At 37.9% G+C, this 17,366-nt stretch overlaps 1 protein-coding gene across 4 annotated transcripts in view; it reads right to left on the bottom strand.

Annotated features, from left to right (window-relative positions):
• Window positions 1–17,366, bottom strand: part of LOC127853335 (tubby-related protein 4-like) — a 69,126-nt gene that overhangs the window by 31,641 nt on the left and 20,119 nt on the right. For all 4 annotated transcript variants that reach the window (XR_008036572.1, XR_008036573.1, XM_052387771.1 and 1 more), the window contains exons 3-7: window positions 13,455–13,583; window positions 12,923–13,087; window positions 9,517–9,694; window positions 5,313–5,438; window positions 2,664–2,806 (exon numbers count right to left, since the gene is read on the bottom strand). Coding sequence is in view for 2 of the 4 variants with exons in the window: in XM_052387771.1 (XP_052243731.1) it covers window positions 2,664–2,806; window positions 5,313–5,438; window positions 9,517–9,694; window positions 12,923–13,087; window positions 13,455–13,583 (741 nt within the window). In the remaining 2 variants the exon portion in view is untranslated. The remainder of the gene's footprint in view (window positions 1–2,663; window positions 2,807–5,312; window positions 5,439–9,516; window positions 9,695–12,922; window positions 13,088–13,454; window positions 13,584–17,366) is intronic.

Genomic DNA, 17,366 nt, shown 5'->3' with positions numbered 1-17,366 from the left:
AAATCTGAAACGTTCTTTTTATACACCATGTATGAAATAATTAGGTAACACACTGTCCAGTGTTCATATTATGGGTTTGAACATCACTCATACTGACTCTGGTAAATATATAAATTGGTGAAGTTGAAAATTCCCCAAATACTGAAAATAAAATCTGGGGGCCTGGGTGCCAATAGGGCCCCCGGTGGGTCCAGGCCGAGTGCCCTGGCCCTGGAAGCTCCAGCTTTTTAGCTTATTTGAAACAAAGAAATCACTTCTCCTGAGCTTAAGAACACCTGTATTTTTAAGTGATTCAAAACAGAAAAAAACAGTTGGTTTGGCTAGAATATATCACAATCTATTTCTTTAAAATTTCATGTAGATAAAATGTTAGAGGCAAAATCTTTAAGATAACACTAAACTTTCTAAACTATATACAAATATTTACAGTATAATATAGATCAATGAACATGTTACAGCAATACATTTTCTGTCTTGTATTTTTAAGTAATTTGTTTGTATATCTTATCTAGTTATTTTCTAATGATTTGATTTCCACGTCCAGTAATTTTTCACATGCGTAACGTCGTGGGCGTGAGACTTGAATGCCTTTGTCCCATTTGATTGGTACTTGATCGTTTTGAAACAGATATCACAATATGAGCTACCTGGAATTATTTTTTTTAAACCAATGTCCCCATTTCTCTCCACGAGAGTCTCTTTCATGGAGCCATTCCCATCGCCACTTGTTTTTCACACCACTTACAAGTTCTTTTGTGTTGTACATCGGAGGAAAATACATGATTTGATCGTGTGTGTTATTTTGGTTTCAGAAGTAAAGTTATTTTGACTTGTCCGCCATATTTTTTTCAGAGATAAGACAGTTTCATAACGTCGATTTCCATTGATTGACCGATTTACGTAAACCAATCATAACGCTTTTTTTGGAAACCGAGTCAAATTCCCGATTAACATCGAGTTATTCCGTGCGGTAAACCATTCCATAGACATATGAATCTTAAATTATTGGCAGATTTTGCCCGAATATTCTAATGAGGTGACGTCATGCTGCCTTCTGCACGCGCGGAGGGTCTTTGGGCTCGTATCCGTACCCTATTACTGTTTTGATGTTAAACTTCAGGTCCGATCAAAATCAAAGGCAGGGGTTACCTCCCCCCAAATATCTCCTCAGATTTATACGATTTGGAAAACGACCTGACTGCAGATTGAATTTACGGAAATCCGTTATATTACGGAAAACTTTCACCCATGTATATAATGTTACATGCTCTTGTCAGCTTAGCTTTGACCTATTGACCTCAAACTCAATGGGTATCTTCCTGTCATACCCATATACCATCATACCAATGTGCATGATCATAAGTCGAGGAGTTGTCAAGATATTATGTAGGAACAAAATGTTCTTTACAAAACTATCTTACCAACCTTCTGACCAAGGGATAGATGCAAAGCAACAAGCAAATTCGTTGAATTGATATCCCCCGCCCATATGCTTCTTGACACAAAAGGTTCATATTTGACACTGAAAAAAGCATTTTTTCAAGATACAAAGGGCCATAACTCTGTAATTAACAGATGGTGTACAATGTCATTTGGCATGCATCATCCTCTTATCCATATATATACTCATACCAAGTTTCAATGAAATCCGCCAAAGCACTTTCAAGATATGGCTCCGGACACAAAAGTGCCTATAGTAAAAAGCATTTTCCAAGATACAAAGGGCCATAACTCTGTTTTTAACAGATGGTATACAATGCCATTTGGCGTGCATCATCCTCTATGCATATATATGCTCATACCAAGTTTCAATGAAATCCGCAAAAGCACTTCCAAGATATGGCTCCGGACACAAAAGTGCCTATAGTAAAAAGCATTTTTTCAAGATACAAAGGGCCATAACTCTGTTTTTAACAGATGGTGTACAATGCCATTTGGCGTGCATCATCCTCTTATGCATATATATACTCATACCAAGTTTCAATGAAATCCGCCAAAGCACTTTCAAGATATGGCTCCGGACACAAAAGTGCCTATAGTAAAAAGCATTATTTCAAGATACAAAGGGCCATAACTCTGTTTTTAACAGATGGTGTACAATGCCATTTTGCGTGCATCATCCTCTTATGCATATATATATACTCATACCAAGTTTTAATGAAATCCGCCAAAGCACTTCCAAGATATGGCTCCGGACACAAAAGTGCCGGACGGACGGCCGGATGGCCGGACGGACAACGCCAAAACAATATCCCTACGCATATGCCGGGGGATAATAAACCCAGCAGATAATCCAAAGGGTGAGATAAATACAAGCAGTGTTTCTTTTCACCATTTTGGGAATGGGTCCCTTTGGATTGGGAAATATTGGATAATTTCGCCTAAAATTGGGAAATAAATGCTGTTGATTTTATGCTTACAAATACTTTAAAATTTATAATAAAATTGACTTAATATTATATTTTCTAAGGTTCAACTTTACACTTATTAAAAACAAATACTTTTGTTGAACCTTCAATTGGGACTTTTTAGGTCCCATTTGGGAAAATATATATATACTTTTTTTCCATTTGGAATGGATTTCATACTGGAACCTAATTTGAACACAAAAAAAACACTGACAAGCAGCTAAAACTTGGTTTCTTATTTGATAAATATCATACCGGACTTGGTACAAACTCTCGTCTGATACGGTCACCCGCAATGGTATAGAAGTGGACCTCATTCAAACAAAGTAAGTCTGGAAGTCGTGTGAAACCACCAACAGCCAAATATTTCCCACAATTCGACCAATCCATTGTTAAACCTGCAAACGGAAAACATTTGGATAAATGCCCACTCTCACTTCACCTAAATGTATCATAAATATGGTAACACATAAATATTACATCATCTCATCTCATAAAGAGACGCGTTTATGGAATGGCACTCAGCAGCCTATAAAACTACAATCCGTCAATTTCTTAGATACATGAATACATGAACAGGTAAGGGCGCCGAGGAGGGGTCGGGAGAAGAATGGCTAACAGGAGCAGTATTAAGTAAGCTGGCTTTACTTTATTCTTTGTGTCTTGTTTCTGACAGTGTTTCTATGTAAAACAAATAAGTTTGTAAAAGCCCCATAAACACTACAAATCAACAAATATTTTGTAAAATACTCGTAAAATAAAGTTAACCGATAAAAAATCAATGCTCCTTATAGCAATAACCAAAATTTAAAGCCTAAATGTGTTATGCTAGCATAGATTTAATTAACAAAATACAAAAAGCTGGATTTTAATGTTAGGGTGACAGTATATTCCATGTAAATTTCCCACGACAATATCCAAACATTTACGTGGGAACGTGAGATTGGCTTCAGACAGGATCTGAAGCATGACTTAGATCTAATATGCTGTCCAAAGTCAATCTCAAGTTACCTCAGATATCGTCGTCCCAAGCATCCTATAGTTTTGTATATGATGCTATGATTTGACAAAGTTTAATGAAGATTTTCCGATAAAATTGATAGTGACCTATTATGTTCACAAGGTAAATGATGGCAATACATAATTGACAACAAACCAAAAGCAAACACAAAAGCTCACCATGGCACAATGCATTTTGTTAGATAAAAGACAAATGTAATATTATTAAAATCTAAACTTCAAGTTCCTTTCTGCACACAAATTAATGCTTTCCAAACGTTTCAAAATGTTTCTTCACTTACTTGTTTATACTTAATGTGTGCATAAAAAGCTGTGGTTACTGCCTCTTAACTCTTTCAGTGCTGGAACTGAATTTTGAAGGCCTTTGCAAACAGTTTGGATCCATATGAGACACCACAGAACGTGGCGTCTCATCAGGATCCAAACTGTTTGCTATTCTGATAGTATTCTTTGAAAAAAAAATTGAAGAAAATGCTAATTTAAGAAATACAGCAGACAACATTTTAGGAGACAACAAATTACCCAGCATGCAAAGGGTTAACCATTTGCATGCTGGGTAATTTGTCGTCTGCTAAAATAACACAATACCATTAGTATTTCAACAGTCATACTGCAGAAAGTAGAGCTTGGTGCAGTAGTGACAAATACCCCTATTGCAGCATGTTTCAATATGTAGTGAGTTGTAAAAGAAGATGAACTCAGGGGTGTATCAAAACAAATATATATATCAAGTTGTTCGGCCAACTTGTTGCAGTAAATATCACCAGTTGTTTGGACATTTTAAATTTAGGGGGAAAGTTAACAATATTGAAGTAAATATCACCATTTGGTTGGACCCTTTAATTAGGAGGGACGGGTGAGGGGGGGGGGGGAGAGAAAACGCTATGAATGTAAATATCACCAGTAGTTTTGACATTTTACATTTAGGGGTAAGTAAACAATATTGAAGTAAATTTCACCCTTCAAACGCAGACTTATCACAGGAACCCAATTTACAGCCGTACAACTATCACCAGGAAATTAGACACTTTATTTCATTTCTGTGTTTTATTTATAATTTGATACATGCATAAGACGGATTGAAATAATTAAGACACAAATAATATATCACTAAATATTCCGAAGAATGCATTCAAACATTTTTAACCCATGTAATGATGAACTGTTTTCATAGATTAAGCATCAAAGATTTCTATTCAAGGAAATGACTCTTCAATATTTGTTGTCATTATTTTCATAAGGCTCCATACAGAATAAGGCATATGTAATCAAAATCTGTAATATTTGACCTCAGTGTGTGACCTTTATCCTAGATACCCAAGTCTTACCAAGACCCATTCAGATAAAGAAGAACAATTGTAAAAAGATCATACAAAATCCCTTGATGCAAAGTGTAGTAGTGGCAAAATTATTAATGATTCATCATTTGCAATCCTTAACCTCAATGTGTGACCTTGACCTTGCCGTTAAGGTTATGGATCCTTTATGTGACTCAGCCCAAATTGATTTAGAACAACTGCAATCTGTTTCATGGCTGTGGCTCATTTATTATTGGATAAACTGAGTAGCTCGCAGTCTGTTCAGGGTTTCATGCTGTTTGCTGCTCATCATTATCTTAGGGTTGGAAATGAAGCCTTTAAAACTTGAATCTAGTAAGAAAGATCTAAAATTAAATTTAGGGACTACAAATGCGTCAAAATATGTATCTAAGTGGTAAAGGGTTAAGAACGGACATGAGTATGGAAGGACAGACCACACAACTTGTGACAAGGGAAGGTGAACATAATCAACATCACAGCTATAAATTTGATAAAGGACAAAAAAGTAACTTGTTCTATTAATTTTCACTGATAGCAACACAGCACCTTAATCAGTTGAACATACCTGTGAGGTTTGTGTGAACTATTCTTGGACAAGGGTCATCATAGCTATGCATGAAGAAGATGGTGCCATTATCAAAACTCACAGCCAGGGTATGTTCTCTCTGCTCCTCTGGTGAAACCTGATGACCTGCAAAACAAACAAAACATGCACATAATTGTCTTCAAGAACAACAGTAAAACCTGCACGACGGAACCCGTAGAAAACCAAATACCCATCTAAACCATACGGCCGTGTGGTCCCATTTGTGTTTACTCTATTTGTATTTGGGATGGCAACAGATTTAAATATTTCAAATATTCCATTGCCCGGAATTAAATATATTTGAACAAGATCTGAAAGTTAATTATATTTTATTATTAACAAAGCTAAAACAAGAGGGCCAAGATGGCCCTAGTTCGCTCACCTGAGAGGAGTTGGTTCATTCAATCTTTACCAAATGTCAAACTTGAACTAGATATTGTCCAGACAAACATCCTGGTCAAGTTTTATCAATATTTCATCTGCAAGTCATGATCAATGTACCTATGAAGTTTCATGATCCTAGGCGTTAGCATTCTTGAGTTATCATCCGGAAACCATTTTTCTAAGTTGAGTCACCATGACCTTGACAGCCATTGTGTGAATACGTTTTTTGGCACTGTGACCTTGACCTTTGACCTAGTGACCTGATAATCAATAGGGGTCATCTGCGAGTCATGATCAATATACCTATGAAGTTTCATGATCCTAGGCATAAGCGTTCTTGAGGTATAATCCAGAAACCATTTTACTATTTCAGGTCACCGTGACCTTGACCTTTGACCTAGTAACCTGAAAATCAATAGGGGTCATCTGCGAGTCATGATCATTGTACCTATGAAGTTTCATGATCCTAGGCAAAAGCGTTCTTGAGTTATCATCCAGAAACCATTTTACTATTTCAGGTCACCGTGACCTTGACCTTTGACATAGTGACCTGAAAATTTATAGGGGTCATCTTCGAGTCATGATCAATGTACCTATGAAGTTTCATGATCCTAGGCTTAAGCATTCTTGAGTTATCATCTGGAAACCATTTTACTATTTCGGGTCATCATGACCTTGACCTTTGACCTAGTGACCTGAAAATCAATAGGGGTCATTTGCGAGTCATGATCAATGTATCTATGAAGTTTCATGATCCTAGGCATAAGCGTTCTGGAGTTATTATCCAGAACCAATTTTACTGCTTTGGGTCATCGTGACCTTGACCTTTGACCTAGTGACCTGAAAATCAATAGGGGTCATCTGCGAGTCGTGATCAATGTACCTATGAAGTTTCATGATCCTAGGCATAAGCGTTCTGGAGTTATCATCTGGAAACCATTTTACTATTTCGGGTCATCATGACCTTGACCTTTGACCTAGTGACCTGAAAATCAATAGAGGTCATTTGCGAGTCATGATCAATGTCCTATGAAGTTTCATGATCCTTGGCATAAGCGCACTTGAGTAAACATCCGGAAACCATCTGGTGGACGGACGGACCGACAAGAGCAAAACAATATACTCCCTCTTCTTCGAAAGGGGGGGGGAGCATAATGAGAAAACTGTCCCCCTCCCAGCAGCAATGTTTTTCAAATGACCGGAACCATTTTTGAACTCATTTCTCGTATCAAGGAAACAAATGTTCTCAGCAAATTTCATGAAAATTGGGCCAAAAATGTGACTTCTACTGTGTTCACATGTTTTCATTATATACATATAGAGAAAAATGCCCCGCCCACTGGCGGCCATGTTTTTTCACCGATCCCAACCATTTTCAAACTTGTCCTAGATATCAATAAAACCAATGTTTTGACCAACTTTCATGATGATTGGGCAAAAATTGTGACTTCTAGAGTGTTTACAAGGTTTCTCTATAGCCAAATAGGGAAAACTGCCACTATATACATATAGAGAAAAATGCCCCGCCCACTGACGGCCATGTTTTTTCACCGATCTCGACCATTTTCAAAATCGTCCGAGACATCAATTGAACCAATGTTTTGACCAATTTTCATGATGATTGGGCAAAAATTGTGACTTCTAGAGTGTTTACAAGGTTTCTCTATAGCCAAATAAGGAAAACTGCCCCGCCCACTGGCGGCCATGTTTTTCAATACAAACATTTTTACAAAGTTACATGAAGATTGGGCATGAAATGTGACTTTTACAGTGTTTACAAGTTTTTTCTTTTTTTTGACCTAGTGACCTAGTTTTTGACCCGGCACAACCCAGTTTCGAACTCGGCCGAGATTTCATTGGGACAAAGCTTCTGACCAAGTTTTATGAAGATGGGACAAGAAATGTGGCCTCTAGAGTGTTTACGAGCAAATGTTTACGGACGGACAGACAGACAGACGGACGGACGGACATACGACCGACAAAGACCGGTCACAAAAGCTCACCTGAGCAATCAGGTGAGCTCAAAACATATTATGAAAATGTGCAAATATAAACATCAATATACATAAAAATCTATTAAAATTCATCCATTATATACATGATCATAAGCAATACAAGTAAGAATAAAAATTACAAAATTGATTAACTTCATCATAGAACATATGACATCCATATATGCTATTTACATCTTCAAAGCTGTTAGATTTTATTATCGCACACTTTTGTGCTTTTGAGGTATTTTCCTTTAGCATTAGGGATAAAAAAAAACAAGAGATGTGTTTGTCGGAAATACAATGCCCCCTAATGCCCCGCTTGCTTTTTTAACTTTTGACCTTGAAGGATGACCTTGACCTTTCACCACTCAAAATGTGCAGCTCCATGAGATACACATGCATGCCAAATATCAAGTTGCTATGTTCAATATTTCAAAAGTTATTGCAAAACTTTACTGTAAGGTTAAAGTTTTGGGACAGAATGACAGACAGACACCTGCCAAAAAAAAATATACCCCCCTCTTCTTCGAAGAAGGGGGCATAATTAGCTATAGCTTTTGATAATTGAACTGATTTGACACAAACAAAACAACATAATATTGTGTTAAATCAATTTTTATTGCAAGGATTATCAATCAATAGGTATGCAACACTGACTTGTTTGAATTTGAACTTTCATAAATGAGGGTATCTCGCTTGGTGTAAATTTTGCCCCAATATTGATATTGTCCCCATTTTAAAAAGTCTGTCTTCACTCCACAAAATGTAACAAAAAGCACATCTACAACCGTCTAAGCATACACAGCACAGTAAAGGTTAATTTATGCATTGTTTCTGCATGAATCAACACAGCTCTAACACATGCAGGGGTTTTTCTGCCTATTTTGGGAAAAGGAGTCTGACCATATTGGGAATTTTTTATCGACAAAATTGTCCGTTTTGGGAACTTTTGCTTCGATGAAATGCCTCATTTTGGGAAAACATTGTGAATTTATCATGCTTAAATAAGTCAGTCATTTAACAAATAAATTTGTTTTTATTTGTTATTTTGTCTTTTTTATATAAACACATGCAATATTGGGCATGATCAATGTTTATTCAAGTACTGCAATTTTGTTTTTCAATTACAGTTATACTCTGAGATAAAAACTGTACAGTCAAAACTTATAGCAGATATTTTTTACCAAAACAAACACTGATTAGTCACACAAGTTACAGCATAATTTTTCTCTGCTTTCTGTTTTTGAAAGCATCACACAGCTCCTCCAATGTTTTTTTCATTCAGATCTAGACCTTTAATGCAGGTAAGCATCAGATGAGTAAGTTTGGTTTGTGTGAAGGTGCTGTGTAATGGGGAGCACAGCAGGTTCATGGTGCTGAATCCTCGCTCAACCACAGCAGTGCTTGTTGGTATGATACACATCAGCTGGGCATTAATAATCTAATAATCATCAAGACAATTCTTTTCTTTTTTTTGGAAATTGGAAAAAAAAAAAAAATCGGTTTGGGATCAGGTCCGTTTGCTTAGGGAACGCCTCCGTTTTCCGGAGGCGCAGACAGTGCTGAAAAACCCCTGCATAGTCATGGTCTTTTGGTAGGGCCAGTAGCAGGTCCTACAAATTACGTTTGAACTCTACAGGGCATTTATTTAGATCCAATATCGATTTTTTTACTAACCTGAATAATATTTCTCAACAAAGTGTGAGTTTCACTGTGCAAGTGTTTCCGAAAATGTTGATGTCCTCACTTTACTGAGAAAAAGAATTCACTGTATAACCCTAAAAACAAACAAATATTCCATCTACCTTTGTCTGGTGTAACTATAACTGAAGAATCATGGATTGGATTCTCCTCCATATTGAACTTTTGGCAAGACCAATGAAGGGAGGTAATCTCCACTCCGCTCCACACAGTGACCTGTGTCAGCATCGCTCCTGTGGAAGACATCACAATCAGCTGGCCATCAGTCTTACCAAACACTACCTGCAAACAATCAGGCATACATAGAAGGAGGACATCACAATCAGCTGGCCATCAGTCTTACCAAACACTACCTGCAAACAATCAGGCATACATAGAAGAACATCACAATCAGCTGGCCATCAGTCTTACCAAACACTACCTACAAACAATCAGGCATACATAGGAGGAGGACATCACAATCAGCTGGCCATCAGTCTTACCAAACACTACCTGCAAACAATCAGGCATACATAGAAGGAGGACATCACAATTAGCTGGCCATCAGTCTTACCAAACACTACCTGCAAACATTCAGGCATACATAGAAGGAGGACATCACAATCAGCTGGCCATCAGTCTTGCCGAACACTACCTATAAACAATCAGGCATACATAGAAGGAGGACATCACAATCAGCTGGCCATCAGTCTTACCAAACACTACCTACAATCAGGCATACATAGAAGGAGGACATCACAATCAGCTGACCATCAGTCTTACCAAACACTACCTGCAAACAATCAGGCATACATAGGAGAACATCACAATCAGCTGGCCATCAGTCTTACCAATCACTACCTACAAACAATCAGACATACATAGGAGGAGGACATCACAATCAGCTGGCCATCAGTCTTACCAAACACTACCTGCAAACAATCAGGCATACATAGAAGGAGGACATCACAATCAGCTGGCCATCAGTCTTACCAAACACTACCTGCAAACAATCAGGCATACACAGAAGGAGGATATCACAATAAGCTGGCCATCAGTCTTACCAAACACTACCTACAAACAATCAGGCATACATAGAAGGAGGACATCACAATCAGCTGGTCATCAGTCTTGCCAAACACTACCTGCAAACAATCAGGCATACATAGAAGAAGGACATCACAATCAGCTGGCCATCAGTCTTACCAAACACTACGTGCAAACAATCAGACATACATAGAAGGAGGACATCACAATCAGATGGCTATCAGTCTTACCAAACACTACCTGCAAACAATCAGGCATACACAGAAGGAGGATATCACAATCAGCTGGCCATCAGTCTTACCAAACGCTACCTACAAACAATCAGGCATACATAGAAGGAGGACATCACAATCAGCTGGTCATCAGTCTTGCCAAACACTACCTGCAAACAATCAGGCATACATAGAAGAAGGACATCACAATCAGCTGGCCATCAGTCTTACCAAACACTACCTGTAAACAATCAGGCATACATAGAAGGAAGGCATCACAATCAACTGGCCATCAGTCTTACCAAACACTACCTGCAAACAATCAGGCATACATAGAAGGAGGACATCATAATCAGCTGGCCATCAGTCTTACCCAACACTACCTGCAAACAATCAGACATACATAGGAGGACATCACAATGAACTGGTCATCTGTCTTACCAAACACTACCTGCAAACAATCTGACATATAAAGGAGGACATTACAATCAGCTGGCCATCAGTCTTACCAAACACTACCTCCAAATAATCAGGCATACATAAAAGGAGGACATCACAATCAACTGGCCATCAGTCTTACCAAACATTACCTACAAAACAATCAGGCAAACATATAAGGAGGACATCACAATCAGTTTGGCCCTCAGTCTAACCAAACACTACCTACAAACAATCAGGCATACATAGAAGGAGGACATCACAATCAGCCCTCAGTCTAACCAAACACTACCTACAAACAATCAGGCATACATAGAAGGAGGACATCACAATCAGCTGGCCATCCGTCTTACCAAACACTACCTGCAAACAATCAGGCATACATAGAAGGAGTACATCACAATCAGATGGCCATCTCAGTCTTACCAAACACTACCTGCAAACAATCATGCATAGATAGAAGGAGGACATCACAATCAGCTGGACATCAGTCTTACCAAACACTACCTGCAAACAGTCAGGCATACATAGAAGAAGGACATCAAAATCAGCTGGCCATCAGTCTTACCAAACACTACCTGAAACAATCAGGCATACAAAGAAGGAGGACATCACAATCAGCTTGCCATCAGTCTTACAAAACACTACCTGTAAACAATTAGGCATACATAGAAGGAGGACATCACAATCTGCTGGCCATCAGTCTTACCAAACACTACCTGTAAACAATCAGGGATACATAGAAGAAGGACATCACAATCAGCTGGCCATCCGTCTTACCAAACACTACCTACAAAAAATCAGGCAAACGTAGAAGGAGAACACCACAATCAGTTGGCCATCAGTCTTACCAAACACTACATGTAAACAATCAGGCATACATAGGAGAACATCACAATCAGCTGGCCATCAGTCTTACCAAACACTACCTGCAAACAATCAGGCATACATAGAAGGAGGTCATCACAATCAGCTGGACATCGGTCTTACCAAACACTACCTGCAAACAATCAGACATACATAGGAGGACATCACAATCAACTGGCCACCAGTCTTACCAAACACTACATGTAAACAATCAGGCATACAAAGGAGAACATCACAATCAACTGGCCATCAGTCTTACCAAACACTACCTGCAAACAATCAGACATACATAGGAGGACATCACAATCAACTGGCCACCAGTCTTACCAAACACTTCATGTAAACAATCAGGCATACATAGGAGAACATCACAATCAGCTGGCCATCCGTCTTACCAAACACTACCTACAAACAATCAGGCATACATAGCAGGAGGACATCACAATCAGCTGGCCATCAGTCTTACCAAACACTACCTACAAACAATCAGGCATACATAGAAGAAGGACATCAAAATCAGCTGGCCATCAGTCTTACCAAACACTACCTGCAAACAATCAGGCATACATAGAAGAAGGACATCAAAATCAGCTGGCACAGCACCAACTCAGTAACTAATTGAGTATTGATACAATTAGTGGAGTAATGTTTACACACAAAAAAACAAATTATGCCCATTCTAAAAAATGCCCTGGCAGATATGTTTTTCCACAAAATGGAACCATCTCCAAACTCTGTCCAGATATCATTAGAATAAATTTTCTGACCAAATCTCATGAAGATCAGACCACAAATGTTACTTACAAGTGTTAACAAGGCTTTAACATAGCCATATACAGAAAATTGCCCCATCCAATGGCAGCCATGTTTCTCCACAAACCGGAACCATTTTCAAACTAAGCAATACCTTATCTTGTAAGGCATCAATGTGTAATACCTTATCTTGTAACGCATCAATGTGTAATACCTTATCATCTCCTGGATCCCATACTCCACAGCTGATTAGTGTTCCATCAAGATTGAGCATGGTCGACCAGTACCTGTGTCCTGCTACAGAACCAACCAGTACAAATCCATCGCAGTAGCATATTAGAGCCATTCTACCATCATGGGACCATGCAAAATCTGTGACCTAAAGAAAAAAGTGAACATGATTGCTGCTCTCCAAGATTACATGCATAAGTTGCTTCAATTTCCCAATTGTTGTCGTTTCAATAAAAACTATTTTCTAATGAAACAAAAAATTAAATAATCTATTCTAACTATTTCTAAGGAGTGGTATTTGGCTTGTTTAGATACTATACTTATTCTTTTTCTCTTCTGGAAATCTTAAGGTTATTATCATTGTTTCTACATGTATACAGGAACCTGCAAGCATTGGCCTTGGGCATAGACAGCATTGTAACCATCTTCTGATGCAATCAATTTGTGTAAATTACATACATGACAAAAGGTTGAGCAAGACACTAATGTTACATGTCTATGCACTTCAAATTTACCTGAGCATTTCTATCATTTATGAGCTCAATTGACCATCTGCCTTCATGCTTTATCCACACAAATATGATTCCCTGAGAGTCACATGTAGCCAACTTCTGATACGGTTCATTCCAGCAGACCAAAATAACCTGAAACAGAAGGATTTTATTTAACATGAACTAACAAGTACAAAACAAATGGCATATGGTTTTGTACATTGTACAAACCAATTGAAAGTCTACTTAATGTGTTTGTGAATATAGTCATACACCACATTAAAATGTCTATAAAATGTTATCATTTTAAAAATTAACTAAAATGGCTTTTAAGAATATCGTCTAACTTCATGATATCTCTGTAACTCCAAATAACGTGGATGAAAGGGTCCAAATCATAAGACCGCGTTACAAGTATCGCCTTGTTATAAGTTCTAAGCTCATGTATAGCCATGTTGTTAATGCACTTTATACATTGATACAATGATATCCTGGTTGTTAACTTGCAAAATATTCATTTATCATCGGCGGGATAATAAAACCAATGCCTTGTCTATGTTTCACGATGATTAGGCAAAAAATGTGACTTCTAGAGTGTTCACAAGGTTTTTCAATAGTCATATAAGGAAAACTGCCCCACCTTCCCCTGGCGGTCATGTTTTTTGACTGATCAGGACCATTTTCGTACTCATCTGAGGTATGAATAAAACCAATGTTTTTACCGAGTTTCATGATGATTGGGCAAAAATGTGACTTCTTGATTGTTTACAAGCCTTTTTAACTATACAGTCCAACCCCTCTTAAGCAGCCAGTCAAGGGAAACGGCCAAATTGGCTGCTTAAGCGGGGTGGCCTCTTAAAGAGGGGGTTGGGCCATAGGGAGTCTGGAGTGGATGAGTGCATGGCCAACTGTTCAATTTTTGTATAAACAAAATGGTCAATATGTGTACATGTACTAAACATTGTATAGACTTTAAATAATTTTATTTCATTCTTTCTAAAATCAGCTATAAAACAACATTTTCATTCAAAACAAAATTCTGTTCATCTTTCTAATCATCATCAATATCATCATCAGAATCAAGTCAATGAAAAAGAATCATTCTCATGATTTGTTGTTTACACAATGCGCGTTGTATGGCCCCGATGCAGTTAAGATGGGAACAGTTGTGAATCAGTTATGCGTTAATAACTCCCATTTCACTATCAATCAATAATTTAATTGGTTTATTGCAGTTTTATGGCTTTGTAATACATACCGCACGTATTGGTCCAGACAGTGATCTCCACAATAAATTCGTGGCCAGTTACTTAAGAGACTGATATTAGCAACCAGGTGTAATCATCCTGGAAATCGTGCTTTTCATGCATAATATTATAACAAGAGGGCCATCAGGCCCTAAGGCGCTCACCTGAAAGCCAAAGGAACTAGACTATTCTGAAAAAAATGCAAGCTAATTCATGAAGATTATTTTGGACCAAAAAAGTGACTTTTAACATGTTTTTTTTTTATATTTGACCTTGTGACCTAGTTTTTAGGCTCATATGACCCAGCTTCAATCTCTGGCAAAATTTCATTGGGACAAATGTTCTGACCAAGTTTCATGAAGATTGGCCAATAAATGTGGCTAATATAGTGTCAACAAGTTTTCACTAAAGCCATATAAGGACAACTGCCCCCCCCCCTTTGGCGGCCATGTTTTTCAACAAACCATAACCATTTTCAAACTCACTCAAGCTATTGTTAGAGCAAATGTTCTGATCAAGTTTCATAAAGATTGGATAATAAATGTGACTTCTAGAGTGTTAACAAGGTTTTGTAGTAAATAGCCATTTAAGGAAAAATGCCAAGCCCCCTTGCGGCCATGTTTTTTTACTGATCTCAACCATTTTTGAACTTAGCCTAGATATTATTAGTTCAAATATTCTGACCAAGTTTCATGAGCATTGGACCACAAATGTGACTTCTAGAGTGTTAACAAGGTTTTACCATACAGTAAAGCCATATAAGGAAAACTGCCCCACCCCATGGCGGCAATGTTTTTCATTCAACTGAAACCATTTTCGAACTCGTCCAAGATATTATTGGGACACATGTTTTGACCAAGTTTCATGAAGATTGGACTAAAAATGTGACTTCTAGAGTGTTAACAAGGTTTTACTATAGCCATATAAGGAAAACTACCACGCCCCCTGGCGGCCATGTTTTTCAACCAACCGGAATAATTTTCGAACTTGTCCAAGATATTATTGGGACACATGTTCTGACAAAGTTTCATGAAGATCGGACAATAAATGTGACTTCTAGAGTGTTAACAAGGTTTGCTATATATATAAAACTGCCACGCCCCCTGGCGGCCATGTTTTTCAATCAACCAGAACCATTTTCGAACTCGTCCAAGATATTATTGGGACACATGTTCTGAGTAAGCTTCATGAAGATTGGACAATAAATGTGGCCTCTAGAGTGTTAACAAGGTAAATGTTGATGACGCACGACGCACGACGAACAAAAGGCGATCACAATAGCTCACCATGAGCATGTTGTGCTCAGGTTAGCTAAAAACATATTTTCGCCGCTCTCAGGGTTTTATCAATTTAAATATTGAAATCATTGTTAATATAAAACAAATATAAATGCTTTGTTCAATTCCCAAATGAGAATTATAATTTGTAATCCGAAACACACTCCCGATTGTTTTATGTTAACGAGACGTTTACAAATTCTAGCATCAAAAAAGTCCTCATGTATTTCCTTTGTCCCGACAAAAGCGCGCAAAAATTATGCACCAATGTACAATTTCAGGCCATACCCACGAAAAGCGAGTGTGTATTGATTTTTGGATAAAAAAATTTTAGCACAAAGAACATGTAGATCAGTTGATTTCATTTAAAAGTTTAGTTGTTCTTTTTAACTTTTAATTAGCCAATAATTGTAATAAATGTGTGCTGGAAATAGTATGATTCAACAGCTACAAATAATAAATTATAAATTAAGAATCTCTATTCCAGTAATAATAGGTGATATTCGCATGTGCGCAAACAAAAAGATCAAACGGTCCCATATTGCTTTTAACCCGATAACCGGATAATCTGCCTCTAATTAATTGCAATTTGCAAACTGGCTGTCAAAATGTTTATCACACATCACGTTTCAGTACTACAGAGCCTAAACCGCAGATTGGAAGTACGTATCTATTTTTTTGCCGCTGCTTCAGTGTAATTTTGCCAATCTACATGACTGACTTACTCGCGCGTGACCACTCATATGGGGGAAATTTAACATTTGGGATGCAAAATTGCTGGCCGCTGGCCGGAGAAACCGCTAAAGAGGGGTGCATTATATAGTGTTTATCGACGGTCGCGGCACAGACCGGCTACCTATACGGGGCGACCGGCGATGAAAGGTGACCGGATGTAGGGGTTGGACTAAATAAATATAAGGGAAACTGCTCCATATCCCTCAGTGCCAGCCATATTTTTCAACCGACCGGAACCATTTTCGAACTTAACTCAAATATCTAGGAAACAAATGTTCTGACCATATTTCATGAAGATTGGACCAAAAATGTGACTTCTAAAGTGTTCACATGTTTTCACTATATACATATAGAGAAAACTGCCCCGACCCCTGGTGGCCATGTTTTTTCACTGATCTGGACCATTTTCGAACTCAACCAAGATATCAAGAAAACCAATGTTTTGACCAAGTTTTATGATCATTGGGCAAAAATTGTGACTTCTAGAGTGTTTACAAGGTTTCTCTTTAGCCAAATAAAGAAAACTGCCCCGCCCACTGGCGGCCATGTTTTTAAATGGACCAGAACCACTTTTGAACTCAACCAACATATCATTAAGACAAACATTTTGACAAAGATCATGAAGATTGGGCATGAAATGTGACTTCTATAATGTTTACAATGTTTTCCTTTTTTTT

Source organism: Dreissena polymorpha, chromosome 12 (assembly GCF_020536995.1).
Source record: "Dreissena polymorpha isolate Duluth1 chromosome 12, UMN_Dpol_1.0, whole genome shotgun sequence".
In the NCBI taxonomy this organism is placed as follows: Eukaryota; Metazoa; Mollusca; class Bivalvia; order Myida; family Dreissenidae; genus Dreissena; species Dreissena polymorpha.
Note: the sequence above shows the minus strand (reverse complement) of the source record. Positions and strands in the feature narration are given on the sequence as shown.